The 24,238-nt window shown below is 63.9% G+C and overlaps 2 protein-coding genes across 3 annotated transcripts; one reads left to right on the top strand and one right to left on the bottom strand.

Annotated features, from left to right (window-relative positions):
* Positions 1-1,039: 1,039 nt before the first annotated feature.
* Positions 1,040-14,535, top strand: LLGL1 (LLGL scribble cell polarity complex component 1). Of its 2 annotated transcripts, none has more exons than XM_065850311.2 (23): positions 1,040-1,285; positions 3,824-3,921; positions 5,941-6,022; positions 6,101-6,216; positions 6,628-6,786; positions 6,865-7,027; positions 7,116-7,251; positions 7,344-7,398; positions 7,552-7,709; positions 7,927-8,144; positions 8,253-8,320; positions 8,633-8,786; positions 9,220-9,324; positions 10,007-10,299; positions 10,373-10,526; positions 10,603-10,756; positions 10,855-11,138; positions 11,371-11,635; positions 12,280-12,394; positions 12,499-12,587; positions 12,661-12,784; positions 12,870-12,949; positions 13,455-14,535. In XM_065850311.2, the coding sequence occupies exons 1-22, from the start codon at positions 1,205-1,207 to the stop codon at positions 12,946-12,948; spliced, it is 3,150 nt and encodes a 1,049-aa protein (XP_065706383.2). In that variant the 5' UTR covers positions 1,040-1,204; the 3' UTR covers position 12,949; positions 13,455-14,535. The 2 variants fall into 2 exon arrangements, with proteins under 2 accessions (XP_065706383.2, XP_065706380.2); XM_065850308.2 differs by having other exon boundaries at positions 1,041-1,285; positions 12,493-12,587.
* FLII (FLII actin remodeling protein) lies at positions 14,503-24,189 on the bottom strand. The gene is made up of 30 exons (XM_065850312.2): positions 24,096-24,189; positions 23,369-23,479; positions 22,436-22,507; positions 22,203-22,283; positions 21,938-22,023; positions 21,627-21,788; positions 21,417-21,520; positions 21,163-21,338; positions 20,923-21,080; positions 20,702-20,786; positions 20,268-20,419; positions 20,013-20,142; positions 19,701-19,913; positions 19,440-19,619; positions 19,284-19,366; positions 19,130-19,204; positions 18,914-18,997; positions 18,672-18,843; positions 18,486-18,590; positions 17,728-17,919; positions 17,420-17,608; positions 17,192-17,331; positions 16,865-17,090; positions 16,557-16,711; positions 16,393-16,453; positions 16,179-16,307; positions 15,983-16,089; positions 15,627-15,732; positions 15,469-15,534; positions 14,503-15,296 (listed from the first exon to the last, which is right to left on the bottom strand). The coding sequence occupies exons 1-30, from the start codon at positions 24,156-24,158 to the stop codon at positions 15,162-15,164; spliced, it is 3,798 nt and encodes a 1,265-aa protein (XP_065706384.2). The 5' UTR covers positions 24,159-24,189; the 3' UTR covers positions 14,503-15,161.
* Positions 24,190-24,238: the final 49 nt, after the last annotated feature.

Below are 24,238 nucleotides of genomic sequence, written 5' to 3'. Positions count from 1 at the left end.
GGGCATCAAGTCATTGAGGGACCTGGGGGGTTCAGCTGGAGAACAGGAGCTGAGGGGAGACCTTCTGATCTCTGAACTGCCTGAAAGGAGCTTGGAGCCAGGGGGGTCGGGCTCTGCTCCCCAGGAACAAGCGCCAGGAGCAGAGGAAACGGCCTCAAGTTGCACCAGGGGAGGCTGAGGTTGGATCTGGGGAACAATTTCTTCCCCGAAGGGCTGTGGGGCATTGGAACAGGCTGCCCAGGGCAGTGCTGGAGTCACCATCCCTGGAGGGGTTGAACAGATGGAGATGAGGTTCTTAGGGACATGGGGCAGTGCCAGGGGTGGGGTAACAGTTGGACTCGATGATCTTGAGGGTCTCTTCCAACCCAAGTGATTTTGTGATAGCCCCCACTCCCCTGAGGGTGTTTTCCATGCCAAAACCCGCATCACCCAAAGTGGCATCTCCCCGGGGTTAGTCAGCAGGGAGGGGCTGCCCTGCCCTGCCCAGGTGACTCACCCCCACCCCGGGCCAATGCCATCACCCAGCTGGGGACAGGGCCCAAATACTAATGGCAGCAGGCACAGGGTGCTGGTCCCGGCCCCGCTCAGCACGCTCAGGGCTGTGCTCAGCTCCCCGAGCCCCAGGCCTGGTGGCCGCGGTGTCACTGGGACACCCATGGTGGTGGGGCCTGCAGGCCGGGATGAGGCCCCGGATCCCACACACACCGCGGTTGTGGGGGCCCTGTGACCAGGGTGAGCAGCCTGGGGGTGCCCTCTGTGTCCCCCCAACCACAGAGAGAAAAAAGGAAAGGAAGACGAGAAAAGAGAAAATAAATAAATAAAGCGCCCGTAGAGGGCGCTTGGGGTGGGGATAAAAACTACAAATCCCGTCGTCCCCCGCGAAGGCGCATGCGTAGCGCTGGTGGGAGGGGCTGCGCCGCGCGGTGCGCGCGGTCGGGCGGTGATTGGTGCATAGGGTTGTCAGTCAGGGCTACGCCCCGCCCCGCCGCGGCGGTGCCTGCCCCGGGCTCGGCGCGCGGCGCTCGGCGCTCGGCGCGCGCACCGGGACCCGCACCGGTACCGGGACCCGCAACCGGGACCGCCCTCCAACGGCACCGGCACCGCCCGCCCCGGGAGCGGCACCGGCACCGCCCGCCCCGGTACCGGCCCCGGGATCGCCGGCCCCGCCCGCCTCGCCCGGTACCGCGCCGCCACCGGCCCCACCATGATGAAGTTTCGGTTCCGGCGGCAGGGCGCCGACCCGCACCGCGACCGCCTCCGCCACGATCTCTTCGCCTTCAGCAAGGTGCGCCCGGGGCGGGGGGAGCGGCGGCGGCGGACCCCGGAGGGGTGGGGACCACAGGGAGTCACCGGGAGTGTCGGGCCGAGCCCGGGAAGCGGGGTGCGGGCTGTTCCCCCGGTGGCGCAGGCTCCGGTAGCCCCCGGGCGGGATGCTGCCCCGGGGAGGGGAGCAGTGCGCGGGGTACCGCCCCCCGGGGACCGGGGTGCAGCCCCGGGGGTGCGGCCGCAGTGTGGAGCCACACACCGGGACCCCCGGCTGCCCGGGGAGCGGGTCTGACCTAGGGGAGGGGGTGCCGCGGGGTGACTGCATCCCCGCGCGTGGGTACCGGACCCCAGGAGCAGGATGCCCCCCGTGGAGCAGGCGGGGGGGGGCTGCTCTCCTCCCCTGGGGTGCAGGGTGCACCCCCTCTCGCACCCCAAGGGCACCCTGGGGCGGGATGCGACAACCCCCTTACCAGGCACCACGGGGGTGAGGGCTCCCATTAGCATCCCGGTTCCCATGCTGCCCCCATTTTTTGGGGTACCCCATGGCCCCCATCCTGTTTGACCCTGCACCATCCCAGGCTGTGTGCCCCATGCAGAGGCTCAGCCACTCACCCCAAACACCTGTAGCACTGGGATATGGGGGGGCTGGACCCCCTACATCAGCAGGAAGAGCCACGGTAATGACCCCTGGGGCTGGGGGTCCCCTTGCACCCCAAGGACGGGGGCATCAGAGGCCCAGAGCTTTGTCCTCCCGCCAACACCAGGGATGTTTCCTGCTTGGCCCCCTCATTCAAGGTGGGGACCCCCCTGGGGCTCGTCAAATGACCTGGGGATCCCACCAGCCCTGGGGTGCTGGACCCTTCCCCAGCAGGATGGGCTCTGCTGGGAGTGCCCGTCTGGGGGTCCGTGTTCCCTATCCCGGGAGCCCCGCGGTGGCGGGACCGTCGCCTTGCCATGGCCGTGGGGACTGGAGAAAACCGACAGCAGCCCCAGACTGTGTCCGTCTGTCTGTCCATCCTTCGGCAGCAGCGCAGCACTGGTTGTTTGCCAGGCACTCGCTCAAACTCATGGTGGGGACCCCCAGCTCACCCTGCAGTGGGGCTGGGCTGGAGGTGCCGGGGTGCGTTGCAGTAGGGGGGGTCACAGCCGGCACCCACAGCCCTGTCATCCCAAACTCCCTGCTGTGGGTGAGGGTCTGGCTGAGGTACAGTGCTCAGCCCAACCAGAGCCCCCCACTTTTGGGACGGATGATCCCATGGCTAGGTCCTGCCCATGCAGGCGCTTTGGGGGGTCTGTGCCCAGCGGGATGTCCTGGGGGGGCCAGGGAGCAGCCCAACTCCAGAGCTGGGGCCGCCAGCTGCCCACCTGCCTCCCATTAAGGGTTGTTTTTCCTCCCGAGTTCCAGATCTGCCGGGGATTTGCAGTAATTTGGCCGGGAACGTGCGTTGGCCGGGCCGGCACTGCCTGCCGGATGCGGCCCCACGGCCGGGCGGGAGGAGGGAGGGCTGCCAGCAGGGTCCCTCATTCGGGGCTTGGGGAGCTGCATTTTGGGGAAGCATTGGAGGGTCTTTGCCAGGGTTGTCATATCAGTCCCCAACCTAAAGCATCATCAGGTTGTCCCCATGCTGCTCCCACCACCACCCTCTAGCATCCCAGGGGGATTTGGGGTGACCCTGCTTGGGGCTGTCACAGGGAGCACGAACCACAGGTGTCCGCGAACTCCCCCCCTCAACCCAGCTGGGACCCCCTGGGTGGGCTGGGGATGTTGTCACCCTCCCAAAGGTGGCCCTGGGGTGACGGTGGCTGTGCCAGCGGGTGTGCAAAGCCACCCCAGACAAAGGGAGCGGGTCAGGATCCGGCCAGTCTGGCTCCGGCGGCCTCCAAATCGTCTGATCCCGCCGTCGCCACTCAACTGAGCTGTCCCCAGGGCTGCACCCCCGGGAGCCCCGTGGGCTGGGGCGGTGGGTGCCCCCCGCGTCCCCCCGCTGCCAGCCGGGCTGCCTCTCCCCAGCCAGCGAGTCCGGGCACGTCGTCACCGGCCGGGACTTCCTTGGGAAGGTGCCTGCAGGCGGCACGCTGCTCCGTTGGGGACGTCCCTGGTGCCGGCGGGTCCCGCTTGCCTGGTTTTGCCACTCGGCACTGCGGACCCCTGGGGGACATCATCATGGGGGTCCCTGTGGGGCTGAGCTGGACCCTGCTCACCCCTCTGGGGGCATCCACACCTTGGGAGGGTGGTTTAGGGTGGGGGATTCCTTCCCCAAGGTGCCAGTGGCTCGTGGGGTGTCCTGTGCAAGCTCAGACCTACCCCGGCCCTTGGTGTGGCTGGTGGGTTTGGTCTGTTTTGAGGGGTTAGGTGGAAATGGGGTGAGGACTGGTGTCCCCCCTCCCCAAGGACTTTCTCCTCGGTGGCGCTGGGAGACGAAGCAGCATCCTCATGGTCCTGCTTTGCAGGGATGAAGCTCAGGCTGGTGTGGGATGGAGCCGTGGGGGCGAGAGGGGGTTTGAGTGGGCTCAGGGGTGGGGGGTCCTGGCTCTGACCTGCCTGTCCCTGCGGCAGACGGTGGAGCATGGATTCCCCAGCCAGCCCAGCGCCCTGACCTACGACCCCATCCTGCGTGTCATGGCCATCGGCACCAAGGCGGGAGCCGTCAAACTGTATCCTTTTCAAACCCCCGAGGGCAGGAGGTAAGGACCCCCCCCCAAACACACACACACACACACCCCAGCTGCCCCCATCCCAGGGACACTGGGAGACGTGGCTGTGCTGGCTTATCCGGCAGCGCCTCGTCCATCCAGCTGGGCTGCAGCTGGGCTGGAGAGGGGGAGACAGAGGAAGCCCCCGCCTTGCCCGAAACACCGAGGGAGCAGAGGGGCTTGGCTGTCCTGGGCAGGAGGTGCTTCCTGGTGTCACCCCCCCTTATCCCCGGAGGGCTCCTGACCGTGCCACCTTTGGGAGGACAACACGGTGGCGGCTGCTGGATGAGCCCTGCAAGGGGCTGCGGGGCCTCTGGTCGGTTTGGCGCTGGCGTTGGGGGGCTACAGCGGGCGCTGAGCCCGGTCCCGGGTGGGGGGCCAGCGGTGCGGGGGGGCCGAGGGGGACGCGGGGCCTGGCCGGGCTTTGTTGCCGGCGGCGTGCAGGGAGACTTCAGCGGGCTGCTGGCGGGCGGCCAGGCCTGGATGCGGCCGCGCTCGGGGGGCCCCGCGCCGCAGGAATGCGGGGGGGGGCGCGGGGGCAGCTGCGCCCGCATTGGGGTTGGGGTCAGAGTTGGGGGGGGGGCACCGTGCTCCCCTCCCCCAGGCCGGTGGCTCACTGCCTCCCGAGCACAAAGATGGCGGGTTTTGTTCTGCCGGGGCTGCCCCCGTGCCAGCCCCCGCCGCGACGTCGCCGGCCGCTCTGCTCGGCTGCCTCGCCACCGGGCACTGACTGTGGCCACCCCCGCATCGAACCCCCCGGGACCGCAGGGCTGATGCTGTGGGAGGTTGCGGAGCCGTGGCATCCTCTACAGGGATGATTTTGGGGTGGTACCCAGCTTGGCGGTGGCACGGTCCTTCCCGTGACACTGTACTTGATGCTGGCACTGCAGCCGGTGGCCACCCAGCCCTGCTCTGGTTGCCACTGAGAAGATGCTTCTGGAGGTTCACGGTGCCGGGCGAGGCGGCAGCTACAGCTGGCCTGACTGGTGCTACTGGTTAGTGGGGGCACCCATGGGTGCTTCCCGGCCGGGATGGGTGGATCCGGCTGCAGGCAGCCCAACATCGGGGGGCTGCCACAGCCTGGGGTGTCCCCTGGGGCAGCTGAGGGTCCGTGGGCTCAGACCGCAATCGTGGTGAGCCCGTGCCACCAGCGTTCCCCAAGGGCTGCTGGTCTTTGGGCCAGCAGCACCATTGGGTGGGGAAGTCCCTGAGCATGGGTGGCATCCCCCATCACTGCAGCACCCAGAGCCCCCTGTGTGCTCCCCCTGAACACCCTCGTGTCTGGCCTCCCCAAAAACCTCCCTGGTTCTCTCCTGGCTCTGCCGGCTCGACCGTGCCTGGCGCTGCCAGACAGCTCTTGCCTGTCTGTCCGGGCAGAGCCGCTGGGCCAGTTCTCAGCAGTAGGGGCAAGGACTGAGGGGCCAACAGGCACAAACCCCTGACACGCGATGCGCCGAGCTGTAGCCACACCATGCACCGGTGATCCCGTGCCTGGGGAAAGCGGCTTGCAGGGTTGCGGGGAGTGGCGGGTCGGGGGGCACTGTGCGGTGCCGGAGCTGCCCTTGGGTCCTGCCCCGGTTCCTGCATTGCCGGTGGAGGAGCCGGGACCAGTCGGGTGAGTGGGGCTGTGCCGGCGCATGCCGAACCCCACCCTGCCGCCGCTGCCTGCTGGGCTGGCCGGGGCTGCCGCAGGCACCTCTGCACGGCCACGGGCCTGCGGCTGAGGAAGAGGAGGGTGGTGGGGGCCGGCCTGGCCCTCACACACTCACTGGCTCCATCCTGACCCGCGGTGTCCCGGTTGGGGTGCCCTCTGCATCCCCGGGGTGCTGCTGGAGATGCTCAGCCCTGCCTCTCCCTTTGGGCTAAACTGGCTCTTGTTTGCAGAACTGTGACCTGGGGGGGGATCCAGGGGGTCCAGGCATTCTCTGGGATTGGGAGGGGGCAGCTCTACCCTCGTTACTTCTTTGACGGCTGCCCCAGATATGGTGCGCCAGGCGTGGAGCTGACGGGCTTGCACAAGGAGATGGCCACTGTCACCCAGCTGCACTTCCTCCCTGGCCAGGTAGGTGGGTGGCCTTGGGGGCCTGGTGGCAGCTCCCCCACCCCCCCACCCACCCTGCTGTGTGTCCCCCCCACCCAGGGCTGGCTCCTCTCCCTCCTGGATGACAACACTCTGCACCTCTGGGAGATCTGCCAGAAGGACGGCTGCTCCCACCTGGAAGAGACCCGCAGCTTCGGCCTCCCAGGACGCCCAGGGTCCGATAGCAATAAGTATTTGCCTCAGGGGGGGTCCCTAGCTGCCTCCTCCTCAAGGGGCTGCAGCTGAGAGTGATGCTGCAGCTGACTGGGAACGGCACGTGGGAGCAGCCAGTGGTGGGATGGCAGCCAAGGTCCCCTCAGTAGTGGCTTCCCCGTTGGGATGCTCCCCCGATCCCAATTGGGATGCTGTGTTGAGGGGGGAAACTCAGCCCTGGGCTTTTTATATGTGCTGGCAGTGCTGGAGGTGATTAATGGCTCTAATTGCTCTTCGCGCTGGTGCTGTCCCTGTTCCCATCCTTCTGGGCCAGCAGGGATGGGGATGCAGCACTGGGGCAGGGGAGGTTTGGGGTCTCTGTGCCGCTCCCCCAGACCCAGCCCGGGGCTGACACAGCTCCTGCTCGCCCCCAGCTGCTCCCCCGGCATCACGCGGGTGACAGTGGTCCTGCCGATGGCCGCCGGCGCAGTGGCCTGCCTGGGCACGGAGGGCGGCGCGGTTTACTTTGTCACCCTGCCCGACCTGATGCTGCTGGAGGACAAAACCCTCTTCCCGGATGAGATCCTGCAGAGGTGAGCCCCGCCGGCTCCGTGCCCCCTCCCCACCGCTCCCAGCTCCCCCTGAGCCTCCTGTGTCCCCCTCCCATGCAGTGTCCCCGATGAGTACCGCTGCGGGAAGGCGCTGGGGCCCGTGGAGTCCATCCAGGAGCACCCACGTGACGGCGGTCGGCTCCTCATCGGGTACAGCCGGGGGCTGGTGGCCCTCTGGGAGCAGAGCACACGAACCGTCCAGCACCTGTTCCTGGGGAACCAGGTACTGGGACTGCTGGGGGAGCAGGGGAGGCTGTGGCCTCGTGTGAACCCCCTATCCTGAGTGTTAACCCCGCCATGTGCCCCCACAGCAGCTGGAGAGCCTGGCCTGGGAGCAGAGCGGGAAGAGCATCGTCAGCTCCCACAGCGACGGCGGGTACATGGTGTGGGCGGTGGGTGACACCGGCCAGAGGACCCACCAGCCCGTCATGTCCACCATCCCCTATGGTACAGGGAGGAGGGGACTTGGGAGGGTTGGGGGCTGATCACCCCCTCCCAGCATCAGTGTTACAAGTGCAGGGTGAAAATCTTCGTTTCAGGTCCATTTCCTTGCAAAGCCATCAGCAAAATCCTCTGGCGGACCTGCGAGTCGGGGTATGTCCCTGTGGCGTGGGAGGGACTGCTCTGGCATGACCCCCCCAGCAGCCGTGCTGGGCTGGTGATGGGTGCAGGGCAGGGGGACATGGGCTGTGAGGGAAGATGCCCCACAGGGTAGGGGGTCTGATGGAGGCTGCTTCACCCTCCCAGGAACCCCTTCATCATCTTCAGTGGGGGGATGCCACGGGCCAGCTATGGTGACAGGCACTGTGTCACCGTGCTGCAGGGCCAGACCCTGGCCACGCTGGACTTCACCTCCCGCGTCATTGACTTCTTCACTGTGCAGAGCGCTGAGACGCCTGAGGGAGGTACGTCCTGCTGGGGAGGGGGTGATGGGGGTGTCTCTACTGGCAGCAGCCATGCAGTGGTGGATGCCCCATTCCTGGAGACACCCCAGGCCAGGCTGGATGGGGCCGTGAGCAACCTGAGCTGGTGAAGATGTCCCTGCTCATGGCAGGAGTGGGACTGGATGAGCTTAGAATGTCCCTTCCAACTCAAATCATTCTATGTCCCCCCGGTCCCCAGGCTTTGAGAACCCGCGTGCCCTTGTGGTGCTGGTGGAGGAGGAGCTGGTGGCCATCGACCTGCAGACGCCGGGCTGGCCCGCCATCCCCGCGCCCTACCTGGCACCGCTCCACTCCTCTGCCATCACCTGCTCCTGCCATGTCTCCAATGTGCCTCTCAAGCTCTGGGAGAGGATCATCAGCGCCGGCGAGCAGCAGAGCCCCCGGCTCTCCTCTGCGGTGAGTGATGGGGGTCCCTGAGCTCCCCAGGAAGGGCTGGTGAAGGGGTGATGCTTGCTCCCACTCCCTGCAGATGATCTCACTCCATCCCTCCCTCCGTCCCTCCAGGCTTGGCCCATCGATGGGGGGAAGAACCTGGCCCAGGAGCCCACACAGAGGGGGCTGCTCCTCACCGGGTGAGTGGCCTGGCAGTGGGGAGGACGGGTCCTGGGAAACCCAAAATTCACCGGGTGGGAGGATTAGGGGAGACATTCTCAGTACCTTCCCATGGGATGGAGTGGTGAGAGTGGGATGTGGGGGGCTCTGGCTGCTCCTATCAAGTGGGCTGAGCCCCCGCCTTGTTCAGCTTGGTGGCTGGGTAGGAGTGTGTCACCCACTGCGTTGTCCCCCTCCCCGTCCCCCCTTCTGGCATGCACACAGGCGGCTCTTGTTAGCCGGGCAGATGTCAGGGCCCTGTGCTAACAGGGCCTCCCTGTGTCCCCCCCCAGGCACGAGGATGGCACGGTGCGGTTCTGGGACGCCTCGGGGGTCTCCCTGAAGCCCCTCTACAAGTTGGGCACTGCCAGCATCTTCCAGACGGACTGCGAGCACAACGACAGCCTCAACCAGGCGGGCGAGGAGGAGTGGCCGCCTTTCCGCAAGGTGAGGTCCCTGAGGTGGAGGGGACACTGGTGAGGTCCCCGGGGTGGGGGGGACGCTGCAGTGAACCCCAGCAGCCCACTGCCTTTGCCACACCGGGGGGGCAAGCCCAGAGCTGGGCACAGAGGATGCACCCGGCGGAGCCATCACTGCTGCGCCCGGGGGACGTGTCCCCTGGCGCGGGGCACAGCTGCTGTGTGACGCCCCGTGGGGACACAAGAGACGCTTGTTCCATGTGTCCCATCTCACGGGTCCGCTCTGCTGTCGGGAGAGAGCCAGGGGACACGTGGGGACAGACGTTTCCTGGGCGTGATGCCCAGAGCGGCCCGTGCCCTGCAGCCGGTGCCTGCCAGCTGCTGGGGGGCACAAGGGGGTGCGTGGGGGAGGCTGCTTTGCAGCTGTGTGAAGGTGCCAACCCCTCCAATCCCCCCCGCAGGTTGGCTGCTTTGATCCCTACAGTGATGACCCGCGCCTGGGTGTGCAGAAGATCGCACTCTGCAAGTACACGGCCAAGATGGTGGTGGCCGGCACGGCGGGGCAGGTAAGGTGGGGGGATACCTGAGCACCCCATTGGGGTAACATGGCACTGGTGAGGCCCAACCTCGAATCCTGGGGTTGGTTTTGGGCTGCTCACAACAAGAAAGCCCTTGAGGTGCTGGAGTGAGTTGAGAGAAGGGAACGGAGCTGGTGAGGGGCTGGAGCACAAGTGTGATGGGAGCGGCTGAGGGCCCTGGGGGGTTCAGCTGGAGAACAGGAGCTGAGGGGAGACCTTCTGATCTCTGAACTGCCTGAAAGGAGCTTGGAGCCAGGGGGGTCGGGCTCTGCTCCCCAGGAACAAGCGCCAGGAGCAGAGGAAACGGCCTCAAGTTGCACCAGGGGAGGTTGAGGTTGGATCTGGGGAACAATTTATTCCCAAAGGGCTGTGGGGCATTGGAACAGGCTGCCCAGGGCAGTGCTGGAGTCACCATCCCTGGAGGGTTGAACAGACGTGGAGATGAGGTTCTCAGGGACATGGGGCAGTGCCAGGGGTGGGGTAATTGTTGGACTTGATGATCTTGAGGGTCTTTTCCAACCAAAATGATTCTATGATTCTGTTCTATGACTCCCACACCTGTCTGTGAAGGGCTTCCACCCATGGAGTTTGGCCCCTAGCTTGCAGCAGGGTAACTGTCCTTGTCCTGGGCTGGCACATGTCCCCCACCGTCCCTGCTTGTCCCCTGCAGGTGCTGGTGATGGAACTGAGTGATGAGAAGTCAGAGCACACGGTCAGCGTGGCCACTGTGGACCTGCTGCAGGACCGTGAGGGCTTCACCTGGAAGGGCCACGACCGGCTGGCGCCCAGGAACGGGCCCCTGCTCTTTGCCCCCGGCTTCCAGCCCAGCGTCCTGGTGCAGTGTGTCCCCCCCGCTGCCGTCACCGCTGTCACCCTCCACTCCGAGTGGAACCTGGTGGCATTTGGCACTAGCCACGGCTTTGGACTCTTCGATTATTACCGGCGCAACCCCGTGCTGGCAAGGTATGGGGGGAAATTCGCTGCCGGGGAGAGACGTGGCGGGGGTCCAGGTGCTGAGCAGTGTTGGTGCCCACAGGTGTACGCTGCACCCCAATGACTCGCTGGCCATGGAGGGGCCCCTGTCCCGCGTGAAGTCCCTCAAGAAGTCCCTGCGCCAATCCTTCCGCCGCATCCGCAAGAGCCGCGTCTCGGGCAAGAAGCGGCTCAACGCCAGCAGCCCCTCCAGCAAGGTGGACAGATGGGGGCCCTCACGGCTGCTCCTTGGCTCCGCTGGGCAGGGACTGACCCCTGTGTCCCACTCCCCAGGTGCACGAAGCCAACGCGCAGCTGGCCGAGCAGGCGGGACCCCACGAGGTGGAGATGACGCCTGTGCAGCGGCGGATCGAGCCGCGCTCAGCTGACGACTCGCTCTCAGGGGTGGTGCGATGCCTCTACTTCGCTGACACCTTCCTCCGAGATGGTGAGACCTCCCCCTTTCCTGGGAAAAGCCCCCAGAGCTGGGTCTGGCTGGTCCTGTGCTGTAGGGAGGGAACTCTGACGCTGCTCCTGTCCCCTCAGCTGCCCACCATGGCCCCACAATGTGGGCAGGGACCAACTCAGGCTCAGTCTTCGCCTACGCCCTGGAGGTGCCATCGCAGGAGAAGTTTTCGGAGCGGGCGGTGGAGGCGGTGCTGGGGAAGGAGATCCAGCTGATGCACCGGGCGCCGGTGGTGGCCATCGCCGTGCTGGATGGGCGGGGGAACCCCCTGCCCGAACCATACGAGGTGTCACGGGACCTGGCCAAGGCCCCTGACATGCAGGGGAGTCACTCCATGCTCATTTCCTCCGAGGAGCAGTTCAAGGTGAGCCTGGCAGGGGCCACCCACAACGTGTCCCCTGTCCTCTCTGGGTGTCCGCATCGCCTCAGGTGCAGGGATGGGGCTGGAGGTGACTGGTGAGGTCCTGGGGCACTCCCCTGCCTCTCCCCGGTGTGGAGGCTCCAAGGGCTCCCATGGCGAGCGGCTGCTCGTGTGTCCCCAAAAACCCTGCAAGTTCCTGTTCCCCCCCATCAAGTGACTCCTCTCAACTCCCCAGGTCTTCACACTGCCCAAAGTGAGCGCCAAGACCAAGTTCAAGCTGACGGCACACGAGGGCTGCCGGGTGCGGAAGGTGGCCCTGGTGAGCTTGGCCAGTGCCAGCTCTGAGGAGCGGCTGGAGAACTGCCTGGCCTGTCTCACCAACCTGGGGGACATCCACATCTTCACCATCCCTGGCCTACGACCCCAGGTCCACTATGGCTGCATCCGCAAGGAGGACATCAGCGGCATCGCCTCCTGCGTCTTCACCAAGCACGGCCAGGGTGAGGCCACCAGACCTGGGCTGAGGGTGATGCTCTGGCAGATCAGAGTCCCAGGATGGCTGGGGTTGGAAGTGACCTCTGGAGATCATCCAGTCCAACCCACCTGCTAAAGCAGGTTCACCCAGAGCAGATCACACAGGGTCGTGTCCAGGCAGCTTTGAATGTCTCCAGAGAAGGAGACTCCACAACCTCTCTGGGCAGCCTGGTCCAGGGTTCTGGCAGCTCAAAGGAAATAAGTTTCTCATATTCAGATGGAACCTCCTGTGTTTCAGTCTGTGCCCATTGCCCCTCATCCTGTCGTTGGGCACCACTGAACAGAGTCTGGTCCATCCTCTGACACCCACCCTGGAGATATTTCATAGAACCATAGCATATTGTCAGTTTGAAGGGACACACAAGGATCGTGGAGTCCAACTCCTGTCTCTGCACAGGACAACCCCACAGTTCACACCATGTGTCTGAGGACGTTGTCCAGTGTCTTCTTGAACACTGTCAGGCTTGAATATTGTCAGCATCAGTAAGATCCTCTCTCAGCCTTCTCTTCTCCAGCTGAACAGATCCAGATCTCAGCCTTTCCCCAGAGATGGGACATTGTCCCTGGCTGCAGCCCCACAGAAGGTTTTTGTTGTCCCTCCCCATTCCAGGTTTCTACCTAATTTCGCCATCTGAGTTTGAGCGCTTCTCACTGAGCGCCAGGAACGTGACGGAGCCGCTGTGCCGGCTGGAGGTCGCCCGGCTCCAGGACACCTCCTGCCTCAGGTGGGATGTGTCCCCGGGGGCTTTGCCCCTCCAGCACCCCTGTGCCCCCACTCCATGGCACTGGCCCTGGCGGTAACTTCTTCCTGTGTCCCTTCCAGCAACAGCTTGACAGCAACGCCGAAGCTGCCGCAGGCAAATGGCACCCACGTCCCGCACAGCCCTGAGGGCCAGCGCTCCCCCAGTGACAGTGACAGTGAGTGACTGCCAGTCTCTGCTATGTCCCCTGTGTCCTCACAGCTGCCCCCTAGCCCTCCCTGTCTCCCCAGGGTCCCCAGAGGAGCACCCAGCTGCCTTCTCGCCTGGCCCCATCGACTCCCCCAACAGCAGCCTGGAGAACCCACTGGACACCACCGGGGACATCACCGTGGAGGAAGTGAAGGATTTCCTGGCGTAAGTCAGGGGGGTGATGATGTAACCAGCACCGAGGGATCATAGGGGTGACCCTGGCCACCCCTCATCCCACTCTGTCCCACAGGTCCTCAGAGGAAGCCGAGAAGAACCTGAGGAACGTCAGTGAAGAGGAGGCCCGGCCGGCAGGGATCCTCATCAAGTGAGGTGTGTGGGGGGCTGGAGGGGTCCCAGGTGGGCACAGGGGTGGGAAGGAGGCTGGAGCATGGATAGGATTGGTCTATTCTCCCAAGTAACAAGTGACAGGAGGAGATGAAATGGCCTCAAGTTGCGCCAGGGGAGGTCGAGGTTGGATCTGGGGAACAATTTCTTCCCCAAAGGGCTGTGGGGCATTGGAACAGGCTGCCCAGGGCAGTGCTGGAGTCACCATCCCTGGAGGGGTGAACAGACGCGGAGATGAGGTTCTCAGGGACATGGGGCAGTGCCAGGGGTGGGTTATGGTTGGACTCGATGATCTTGAGAGTCTCTTCCAGCCGAAGTGATTCTATGACTCCAGGACACGGCTCTGGCTGCAAACTCCATGGAGCCTGGAGGGTTCAGAACTGGGATGCCCCGGCATCCATGGGGCTTGTAGAGGCATGGGGAGTATGGTGGGGAGGGCTGCATGTCCTGCAGACCCCCAGGTCCCGTTCTCAGTGGCTGTTCCCCTCAGGCACTGCTGGCACCCGCTGTTGCCCCCGGCCCATCTCGGTGCTCGGATTCCCGGGACGCGTGACTCGACTGGACCCCCCCACACCCCCTCCCCACGTAACATAGACTCGTCTCTTCTCTAACCTCCGCACCAGCCACTGGCGCAGCCCTGGCTCCGGCACGGTCCCCCCACCTCCTCCCCGACCCCCTGAGCCGGGACCGTGGGGCACAAACTCTTCCCGGGGAAGATCATTTTCTTTTTTATACACAGTCGAGTGTCACTGTCCTCAGCTCCAGAGCCCCCTCCCACGGGGTGCTGCTGCTTCCCTGGCTATACGGGGAGGGCTGGGGCTTGTGAACCCCACCTTGTCCCCCAGTTTCGGTCCCTTGGGGAGGTGGGGGGCCGGGAGCCCCCAGGCAGGGTTCCTCCATCCCCTGGTCTGTGTTTACATGCCCGGCTCCCTGCAGTTTACAGCCCTGTCCCCTTCCCGGGGGTAGCCCAGCGTGGATCCCCTGGCTTACCAGGTGGCCACTGGAGGGCTTGAACAGCCCGGGGGGGACACGGCGAGGGGGTCACAAATGGCCTTTTTCTCTTAGTGGCTTCTCCAAGGGCTATTCTCCGTGTTGGGCTCAGTGCCTGCAGCTCCTTTGTGACACTAATTCCTGCCACGGGTGGGTTGTGGCGGGGGGGAATGCACTGTGGGGGGACAGACCGGCTCCTGGCCCCCTCCTGCCCCACCCTGGGGGTCTCATTGTGCCAAATTCCCCCCCACCCCCCAAGACTCCCCAGCCTTGTCCTCACAGGGGCTGCAGTGACACTGTCCCTGTCCCTATGTGGCTCTGGGGCTCAGCCTCTCTCCTTTTGGGGATCCATTTTGGGGGCCATTTTGGACCCCCCTCCCCACCCCAGGCTCTCTTGCGGTACGTGTGTGGCTGGGGGGGCAGCGCTACCCCGGCTCTGTCGCTGCCGGCCGGGGCTGTAGTGTCCCTGGTAGAACCCCCCCCACCTCATCTTGGTTTTTTTTGTTTTTGGTAAGATGAATTTAGCATTTAGTTATTAAAAATACTGGTTTTTAATATTGAAAATAAAGCATTTAATATCATCTGCCTGGGCCGCAGGTATCTGGGGAGCCTCAGCTGTGGGCTTGGAGCTGGGGGTGCCAGGATTCCCCCCCACCCCGTGAGCTGTGGAGGAGCAGGATCAGACTGGGGGGGACCCTGCTTGGGAGTGAGACGGGCGCAGTCAGAGCCTGGCACGGCCTTGGGGGGGAATGCTGCCTTTATTGATATGATATTGATGGGCTGGGGTCCAGTGCCCCCCCTCCCCCGCAAAGAGAGCAGGGCTGCTCTAATACCCAGGGCTGAGAGCCCCTCACCCCCCATGCCCACTGCTCTTCAGTAAAGCATCCTCCCACCCAAACTGGGAAATGCTCGTGTCCCCCCATTGCAGGGGGAGCTTGGCACTGGTTTGGGGGCAGCAGTGTCCCCAAGCGGGGGCTAACAGGGACCCATGCTGCCTTATCTGCTTCCCCCCTTCCTTGGGAAGGGGCTGAGTAGGGGGGCAGAGAGACAGCCCCGGTGCTCCCTGCTGGTCCCAGCTTGGGGGAGAAGCAGCTCCAAGTCGTGCTTTGTTGGGCGCAGGCGTGTGCGGCAGTACAGAGTGCTGGGGGGGGGCCCGGCGGTGCCATGGGGGGCTGTGGCCGGAGCTCTGGGTGCCCCTGGCCCTTACTTAGGCGGGGGGCTTGCGGAAGGCGCTCCAGGCGTGGAAGCAGCGGGTGAAGGGCCAGGGCTCGTTGCCTTTCCGCACCAGGCGCAGCTTGCGGGGCCGCGCGGGGTCCTTGGAGCGCATGTGCTGGATGTAGACCTGGGAGGGGAGGATAGCAGTGGCGGTCCCCGACACTCACCCCCCTCCAGGGCTGCTGTCCCCCCAGCCTGGGAGCTCCACACTGCAGTGCTCAGGGCAGGATTTGGGCTCTGAGGGGAGATGAAGCCGAAATCTTGCCCCCCTGCTGCAGCAAGGAGGAGGGGGTCCCTACCTGGCAGGCCTTGAGGCTCAGCTTGATCTCCACCTGGCTGGTTTGGGTGCCCACCCACATGTAGACCTGCAGGAAGGAGGTGACACCGGGCTCAGCTGATGCAGCCACCGGCAGATCTGGCCCCCGCCACACCGTCCCCACACCCAGGACGGCCTCACCTCCCGCCCGTTGTCCAGCAGCATGATGTCGTCGTCAGCCAGGTCATCCTGGCAGAAATCGGAGCATTTCTCAGATACAGAGAAATAGCCCTTCTCGTTGGAGCACCTGTGGGAAGAGCCATAGGGGGACTGCATCAAAGACATGAGTTTGTCAGGACTTGGCTCACACAAAAAGAGACGTGCTGGGGCAGCCATTTCAGCTGGTTGATGCTCAGGACGGACAGAGCTGGGAGAAGGGCTTTGTCTGGCGTGGGGAGCCGTGTCCTGGGAGGACTGAGCCCCTGGAAAAGGGGCAATCAGGCTGAGGAAGAGGACCCAGCACAGACCCAAACAGCCTCTTTTGGGCCAGGACCCACCTGAAGAGCCGGGAGTGCTTCATATACTCAGCGTCTTCATCGTAGGGCTTCTGGCTGCCGATACCCACCCAGAAGAAGTTTTCAGGCTCTTCTCCCTCGTTGATCACCTGCAAGGACAGGGATGGGCTGAGCCTGGCTGGTCGCTGTCATTCAGGTAAGCTGGCGCTGAGCCCTACTGTGTGTCCCCACCACTCACCTGTTTGCTGTAGGAGTCATCAAACATCTGGTTCATGATGTCCTCGGCCAGCTTGGCCTCGTCAGGGTCAGCCGCCCGGCCCACCCAGGTGTAGACGATACCCTGGTTGTCTGTGCTCTCAAATGGCACCTGCGGGGAGCACAGGGGTCAGAGCCACCCCAGCAGGGAGGGGGACAAGTGAGTATCCTCAGGGATGCTCAGCCATGAGCGGTACCTTGAGGATGAAGCAGAACTCGGAGTTGAGCAAACCAGCATCCGTGTTGATCTGGATGCACCTAGAAAAAAAGCCCAGGAGGTCTGGTCAGCAAGAGCTGGGGCAGTTGTGGCCACCAGCACATCCCCTGCCTGGGGCCTGACACCCATGGGTGCTGGGCTGACCTGGTGCAGAGGGCCCCCCCGTTGGTGCGGAGGTGGTAGAGGCTGGGCTGGGGCGGACTGGTCTTCTCCTTCCGCTTGCCCCGGTGGATGACAAACCTTCTCTTGAAGTGCGAGAGGAACTTGGGGTTCTCCTGCTGCTGGGTCATACGCACAACCTGGCCAAGGGGTGGGTGTCAGCAGGGACCCTCCCCAAATACAATCCCAAGCCCCAGTTGCACCCCCGTCTCTTCTGCCACTCCCCAGCCCTCAGCCTGGGGGGCAGAGGGGAGCAGGGAGGCAAAGCTGGGGGACCCTCCCAGTGGCGTCACCTCCAGTTTGCCAGGGAAGAGACTCTCGAACTTCTTCTGGAGGCTGAAGGTGAAGGTGAGCCAGCCCATGTTGGAGGCCTCCCGGCCCTGCCAGAAGTAGACAATGCACTGGAAGTCTTCCTCAGGCTGCTTCTCCTCCTCTTCTTCCTCACCATCCTCCTCCCCTTTGCCTTCACCCTTCTTCTTCTTCTCCTCCTCCTCCTCGTACTCCACCGGCACCCAGTACCTGAGGGTACAAAGGGTGATGTGAGGGATGGGGCAGGTTGGGGATCTGGGCAGGGAGAAGGGGGCCCAGCAGCCCTGGCGAGGGGACAAGCCAGGTGTCACCTGCAGAGGAAGACGTAGCAGTCGTGGGTGTGGAAGTGGCCGAACTCCTCCTCAGGCAGCCGAGCGAATTTCTTTCCCTCCAGCACGAAGCCCTCCATGCCGTCCAGGTCCTCGTTCCACTCCTCCATCAGCTGCTCCGCCTGCAGCCCCACATGTTCCATCACCTCACAGCCACCCAGCCCCTCTGTCACCATCCAGGGGGTCATGGGGGACAGTCCCCAGCCCTACCTCACTGAGGGGCATGGGGGGCTGGCGGGGCAGGAACAGCGCCGTCAGGTCCGCCTTCATCTGGTCCTTCTTCTCGGCGTCCTTGCGGACCTTGCCAGCCAGGCCGCCCTCCTGTAGCACCGTCTCGGCGTTGCGGGTGTAATCCACGCGCAGGACGTCATCCCAGTTCTTGAACTTGGACTTGAAGACCTAAATCGAGACGCAAGTAATGGACCCCAGGTCACAACACGCTCCCTGGCACACAGCACCCCATCAAGGGGCCTGTCCCCTGGTCTCCCTCCCTGTTTGCAGGCACGTCGCTGCCGCACCTGGCACTCGGTGCCCTCCAGGTTGCGGGTGACCATGGCGTGCTTGGGCCGGTGCAGCATCCCGCACAGCTCCTGGCTCAGCTTCAGCGCCGCTGCCCGCACCAGCCGTGGGGATTTCCTCCCGATCCAGATGAAGACGTCGGACCAGCAATCCAGGATGTACACACTCTGGGTGTCCAGCAGGCTCTGCAGCTGTGAGCACGGCAGGGACAGAGGTCAGCCATCCGTGGCTGGAAAAAACCCCGCCTGCCTGCTCCCAAAAAAACAACCAGCAAGGGCAGAGCATCCCCCACGCTGGCCAAACCTGCCCCTCCCAGGGCAGAGCTGGAGGCAGAGGGGACACAAAACCAGTTGCACTGGTCAAAGTGGGAGTGCAGCGCTGTGGAGAGGACCTGGGGCTACTGGTGGATGAAAGATGGGACATGAGCCACCAATGGGTGCTTGCAGCCCAGGAGGCAAATTGTATCTTGGGCTGCATCAGAAAGAGCACGGCCAGCAGGTCGAGGGAGGTGATTCAGCTCAGACATGAGGAAGAAATTTTTGCCTCTGAGGGTGGTGAGAGCCTGTCCCAGGTTGGCCAGAGAGGTGGTGGATGAACCATCCCTGGAGACATCCCAGGCCAGGCTGGACGGGGCTCTGAGCAACCTGAGCTGGTGAAGATGTCCCTGCTCATGGCAGGGGTGGCACTGGGGGAGCTGGGAAGGTCCCTTCAACACAAGCTATTTTGTGATTCTGTGAATGTCCCCACCCCATCCTACCAGCCGCATCTCTGGCATCAGATCTGCCTTCAGCCTCTTCTTGTGCTCCACCGAGAGCCTGTAGTTGATCTGGGGCAGCTCCAGGTACCCCAGGCCCAGGCCGACCTGAAAGGGAAAGAGGATGGGGGTCAGGGTGGCTGCAGGGCCCTGGCAGCACTGATGGCCCCACAGATGGTGGGTCCCCACCTTGTAGAGCTTGGGCTTGTGGGGCTGGAAGTCATCGGGCACGCAGGGCCGGATCTCCTCAGGCTGCCCCCCCAGCACCTCCCAGAACTCGGGGGGCTCCTGACCCTGGGTGAGCAGCGTGATCTCCGCTTTCCCCTTCCGTTCGTTCTTGTTGATCTTCTCGGCGAAGAGCCTGTGGCAGGAGTGGATGAGATGGCAGGGGGGCTCCCCACAGCCCCCATAAACCCCCTGACCAGCCCTACCTGGCCTTGGTGGTGCTGCTCAGTGTGGCCTGGCGCCCGCGCCACACAAAGAGGTTGAGGCCGTGGTCAAGGAGGAAGACGAACCTGGAACACACAGAGGTGAGGAGATGGTCAGGAGAGAGTGGGGTGGGCTGAACCCCCTCCTTACAATGTCCTGGGTGGCCCCTGCCAGCACCTTGTCCCCACACAGTCCCCCTGTGTCCCCTCACTGCTCACCGGGGGTCCAGCGATGTCCCTTTCAGTGCCACTGGCTCCAACTTGACGTTCTTCTTCCCATAGACACGGTACAGCCTGGGGGAGAGACAGCCACGGTGGGACATGGGGCACCCCCAGCCCCATGTGTCCCCCCAGCACCTGTCCCCAGCCGTACCTGGTGACATATTGTGTGTCCTCGACAGTAAAGAAGCCACTAGCTGTGCCACCCTCAATGTAGGAGATGTCATTGTCGAAGACCTGGGGGCAAGGAGGGGGTGAGGGTGGGAATGGATGGGCTGGGGGGGGATGGGGGGCCAGGGGTTGGTGTCACCTGGAGGAACTCGTCGCTCTCATCTCCCATCTCCTCCCGGATGCTGCGGCACTCGGCCCCCAGGTAGTTGCGGAGGTTGACGGCGTGGATGGCGGAACAGGCCTTCTTGTCCAGCGTGGCCTCTTGCCCGATCCAGTAGTAGATCTCCCAGTTGAGGGACCCATTCTCATCCAGGAAGGTCTGGGGAGAGATGGGGTGTGAAAGGGGATGGCCACGGCCCTGGGCTGGGGACGTGGGGGACCCTTGGTCCTGGCCCGGTACCTTGAGCACGATGTAGCAGTCGGCCTCATAGAACTTGCCGTGGAAAGCTTCATCCACCAGTGTGGGCACGAAGTTCTCGATCTGCCAGACGGAGACGCCGGGCAGCTGCCCCACGTCCTCGCTGAAGAACTCAGAATAGTCCAACTGCGGCTTCTCCAGCCCCTGGTCCCACCGGCGTGTCTTCAGGTCTGGCGCCTTCGCCTCCCCGCTCTCCTACGGGGACGAGGGCAGGTCACTAAGCTGGGGACAATGGGGTCCCACCTGGGGTGGGCCAGGGGCACCGCGGGGCTGCTCTCCACCGCCACACCCCACCTCTATCTTCTTGTTCTTCTCCTGGGCCACGTCTGACATTCCCTTCAGCACCTGCTTGGCCTGGTCATCCTGGGTTGAGTCTTTGCGGCGCCGGAGCCGCATTTTGCGGGCCAGAGGGTCCTTGGTGCTGCTCCCTGGGGATGTGGGGATGGGGTGAGGGGCAGCTGGGACACTCATGCCTGCCCTGGGGCAATGCCAGGGGCATGGCTCATACCCCAGCCCCGAGGCAGGGACTGTCCCCACATCCTCGCACACTTGCCTGCGGCAGCGGCCGCCACAGTGGCTGGGGAGGCTCCGGCCAGGCGGAGCTGGTTCTGCAGGGAGAAGTCGATGTTGTACCACTCCGACGTGCGATCCACCGGCTTCGGGGGCATCACCAGGTTGGGATTCTCTCGCACGTCCAGGATCTGCCAAGGAGGTGACAGGAGACCTCACTGCTCTGAAACATGGGGACACTGAGGGTGTGGGGTGGGATGGGAGACTCCTGCAGCACCCTGGGCTTCAGTGAGGTGAGGAGATGCAGAAGGAGCCCCAAATTACCTCCTGCCTGGGCTGAGCCATGTGCCAGACTCATATACTGGCCACCAGATCCCCTGTCCTCACCTTGTCCCATCCAACCCTGGGGTCCCAAGGCCAGGTGGGGGCTGTGGTGGCCCCAGCCCGTGGTGACATGGGTGGTGGGCTCTCACCTCCACGTCCGTCAGGAAGTGTATGGCCTCCGGCAGTGTCACCAGGCGGTTCTTGTTCAGCACCAGCTTCCTGAGCTTGGAGCACCTGAGGGACACAGAGGATGGTGAAGGGCCAGGCCAAGGCCACATCCTTAAGGGACACTCACAGACCCTTTGTCACCACACAGCCTCTGTGTCCCCTCTTGGGGACAGAGTAGATCCAGCTGTGGGCTGTCACTGACCTGCACAGGCTCTCAGGAATGAGCTCCAGGTTGTTGTTGGCTGCCATGAACTCCTCCAGGTTGGCGAGTTTGCCGATGCCCGAGGGGATCCCATCAAAGTCAAGCTTGTTGGAGTTCAGGTACATCTTCTTCAGCTTGGTCAGCTTGCAGATAGCCGACTGTGGAAGGAGATGAGGGGTGAGGGAGAACCTGGGGGCATGGAGACATGGGCAGGGACCCCACGTGTCGGCAGGGACGTACAGGCAAGGAGGTGAGCTGGTTGCGGGACAGGTTGAGGGTCTCCAGCTGGGTCCACTGGTCAATGCAGAGCGACAGCTCCGTGATCTGGTTGCTGCTGAGGTTGAGGCGCCGCAGGCTGCCCAGGGTGTAAAGGCACTCGGGGACGCGGCTGAGGTCGTTACAGGACAGGTCCACGTCTGGGGGAGGAAGACAATGGCGTGATGCCACTGGCCAGAAAGCCCCATGCCCAGTGGGAATGGACACCCTGGTCCTACCTGCCAGGTTCACCAGCCCCTCGAGGCTGGTGGGCAGGTTGCTCTGCGTGCGCTGGGTGTTCCTGAGGTGGAGGGTCTGCAGGGCCGTCATGGCCGGGAGCTGCCTGCATGCCAGGGAGAACCACGGGGCAGAGATGGTGTCAGGGCTGGATAGGGAACCTGGCCCAGCCCCAAAACTGTGGGATCCAGCCTGGAAAGTGAGCACCTTACCGGAGCTGTGCATGCAGGAGGGGGTTGTTGTTGAGGATGAGGGTCTGGAGGTGAACCAGGCGTCTCATCTGTGGCGGGAGGCTCTCCAGCTTGTTGTCACTCAGGTCGAGGTAGAGCAGGTCCGTCAGGTTGATGAAGAGCTGGTTGGGGATGGTCTCGATGCTGTGGGGACATGGGGATCTTCAGGGCTGCCCAGAACCCACACCAGCCCTGGGCTCCCCCCGGAGAGGGGCAGGGAGCAAAGTGAAGAGAGGGGTATGGATGGAAGTGGCCGTGACCAGGGGGAGATGGTTGCCCTGACCCAGACCCACCTGTTGTGGCCAAGGTTGAGGACCAGCATGTTCTTGGCATTCTCCAGTTCCCGGGGACACTCTGTGAGCTGGTTGTAGCTCAGGTCCTGGGGCAAACGGGCAAAAGTTGAAGGGAGCTGGGGAGCACTGAGCCCTGATTTACACCCTGGATGCTACTCAGCCCCACTGTGCTCCCCAAAAGGGCACAAGGGGCCACTGAGGTACAGGACCGGGACCCAGGAGCCTGAGCTGGCTCTTGCATTAACCGAGGAGGCTCTGCACCTACCAGCACCGATAGGTCATCCAGCTGGAAGATATCATCAGGGACCCCCGAGTTCTTCAGACTGTTTGCACGAGCCACGATGGCCTTGGAAGGGGACAGAGAGGCAGAACTGCAGCCACGCGCCTGCTGAGCCCCTCGTGTGGCCAGGGACGATCCTGGGGTGTCCCCGGAACCTGAGAGGAGCCTGGGGACACCAGCGCTGATGCAGGTGGGACATGGGATGGGGGGACACTTACCCGGAGGCAGGGCAGGCCGGAGAGCTCGCCGTGGAGCGTGGTGAGGCTGTTGTGACTCACGGAGAGGTGCTCCTGTGAGGAACCCCAGAGAACCCCAGTGAGCAGAGACAGGAGCCGGGGCTGTGGTCAGGCCCCCACGCCAATGGGGGGTTCCTGGATCCCAGGGGAGCTGGGGGCTTTTGACGGCACAGGGTGAGCTCAACCCTGACCCACACAAGGATGCTGGATGCTCCCAGTCTCAAACTGGTCCCAGTGTGCCCACACTGTCTCTGCACCCCTTGACTGGGGGCGAGATGCCGGGTTTAAATCTGGCAAGAGATGGGGAGCCCAGCTCTGAGCAGCACAAAGGGCTTCCCCACTTGCTGCTGCCGAGCAGGGCGCACTCAGCACGGTGACGAGGACTTTTTGGCAGCATTTTAAGTGTTGTGTTTGTGTGACGCTGATTTAACGATGTCTGTAACGTGCTGCAGGACGCCGCCAAAGCAAAGCTCAGGCATGGACTCCACGAAGGGCCTGGCCATGCACAAAGCTTGAGCTGCCCAAAAAGCAAAGCCAGGCAGCTGCCAGCTGCTGCTCTTTATATCTTTCAGCAAAGGAGGAGGAAAAAGAAGCCTCAAAACCGTAATCCTCTCCATGTTAAACCTTCATTCTTCCCTTCTATTAGAGGGCAAAGGATCTAAGTATGGGGTTTAGTCTGGTTTTCTAGGAAAACAAGGTGAAACCCAGTACAAGTCTGTCTCAACCCCGCTCCTAACAGCCCCTGCATCCAATTTCAACCACACGTTGTAGCTCAGCCCTATTATTAGACACCAGAGCATCCGCTGATGAGCCACGAGCCTGGCAGGCACCGGGCTCCCGGCACCGCCGCGCGGGGCCCTGTCTGACCCCACAGCCCCTGTGGGAGCCCTGGAGCCCCCAAAACGTGCTGCTCACCAGCTTCTGGAGGGCAGCGAGCTCCTCGGGCAGGTAGCAGAGCCCCGTGCGGTTCAGCTTCAGCCAGCGCAGGCTGGTCATCGCCTTCACATGCTCCGGGAAGTAGCCGCCCTGTGAGGAGGAGGAGGAGGGTGAGAAAAGCACCTGCCCCAACGGGGTGAGGATTTGGGGACCCCAGTGTGGCCAGCCTTGTGAGGGCTGGCGGGGACTGGGGCCTATGGGATGGGACTGGGATCTTATGGGGTCCTATGGGATTGGGAGATGGGATCGCCCAGTTTTATGGGATTGGGAGCTGTGGGGAGCAGGATCACCCAGTTTCATGGGATTGGGAACTGGGGGGGACTGGGACCACTCAGTCCTATAGGATCAGGAGCTGGGGGGGGTTGGGATCGCCCAGTTTCATGGGATTTGGCCCTGGGGGGGCCACCATCACCGAGCTCTCTGGGTCCCCATGGGCTGGGGGAGAGGTTGCCCAGCTGTAGGGACGGGGGGGTCAGGGATCGCCAAGTCCTGTAGTGGTTTTGGGGTCAGGGGCCAAAGCTCCCCTAGATGAGCCCCCCCCGTTTTGGAGACAGGAACAGCACCGGGGGGGCGACATCGCCCAGCCCCAGGGGACCGGGACGGGGGAGCTGAGCCTGCGGGGACCGGCCCTGCTGTGCAGGGACCCAGGATCACCTGGGGCCGGGCTGTCCCTCCCTCCCCCAGTGTCCCCCTTCCTTCCCCGCACCTTGAAGTCGTTGCCACTGAGATCTACGCCGCGGACGAAGGGCAGGACCCCGGTGGCCGCCATGGCGCTGCCGGCGGAAGGGCGGAGGGACCCGGCGGAGCCGCACGCCCCGCCCGGCCCCGCCCCCTCAGCGCCCGGCCCCG

The sequence above is a fragment of the Patagioenas fasciata genome, chromosome 15 (genome assembly GCF_037038585.1).
Source record: "Patagioenas fasciata isolate bPatFas1 chromosome 15, bPatFas1.hap1, whole genome shotgun sequence".
NCBI lineage: Eukaryota > Metazoa > Chordata > Aves > Columbiformes > Columbidae > Patagioenas > Patagioenas fasciata.
Note: the sequence above shows the minus strand (reverse complement) of the source record. Positions and strands in the feature narration are given on the sequence as shown.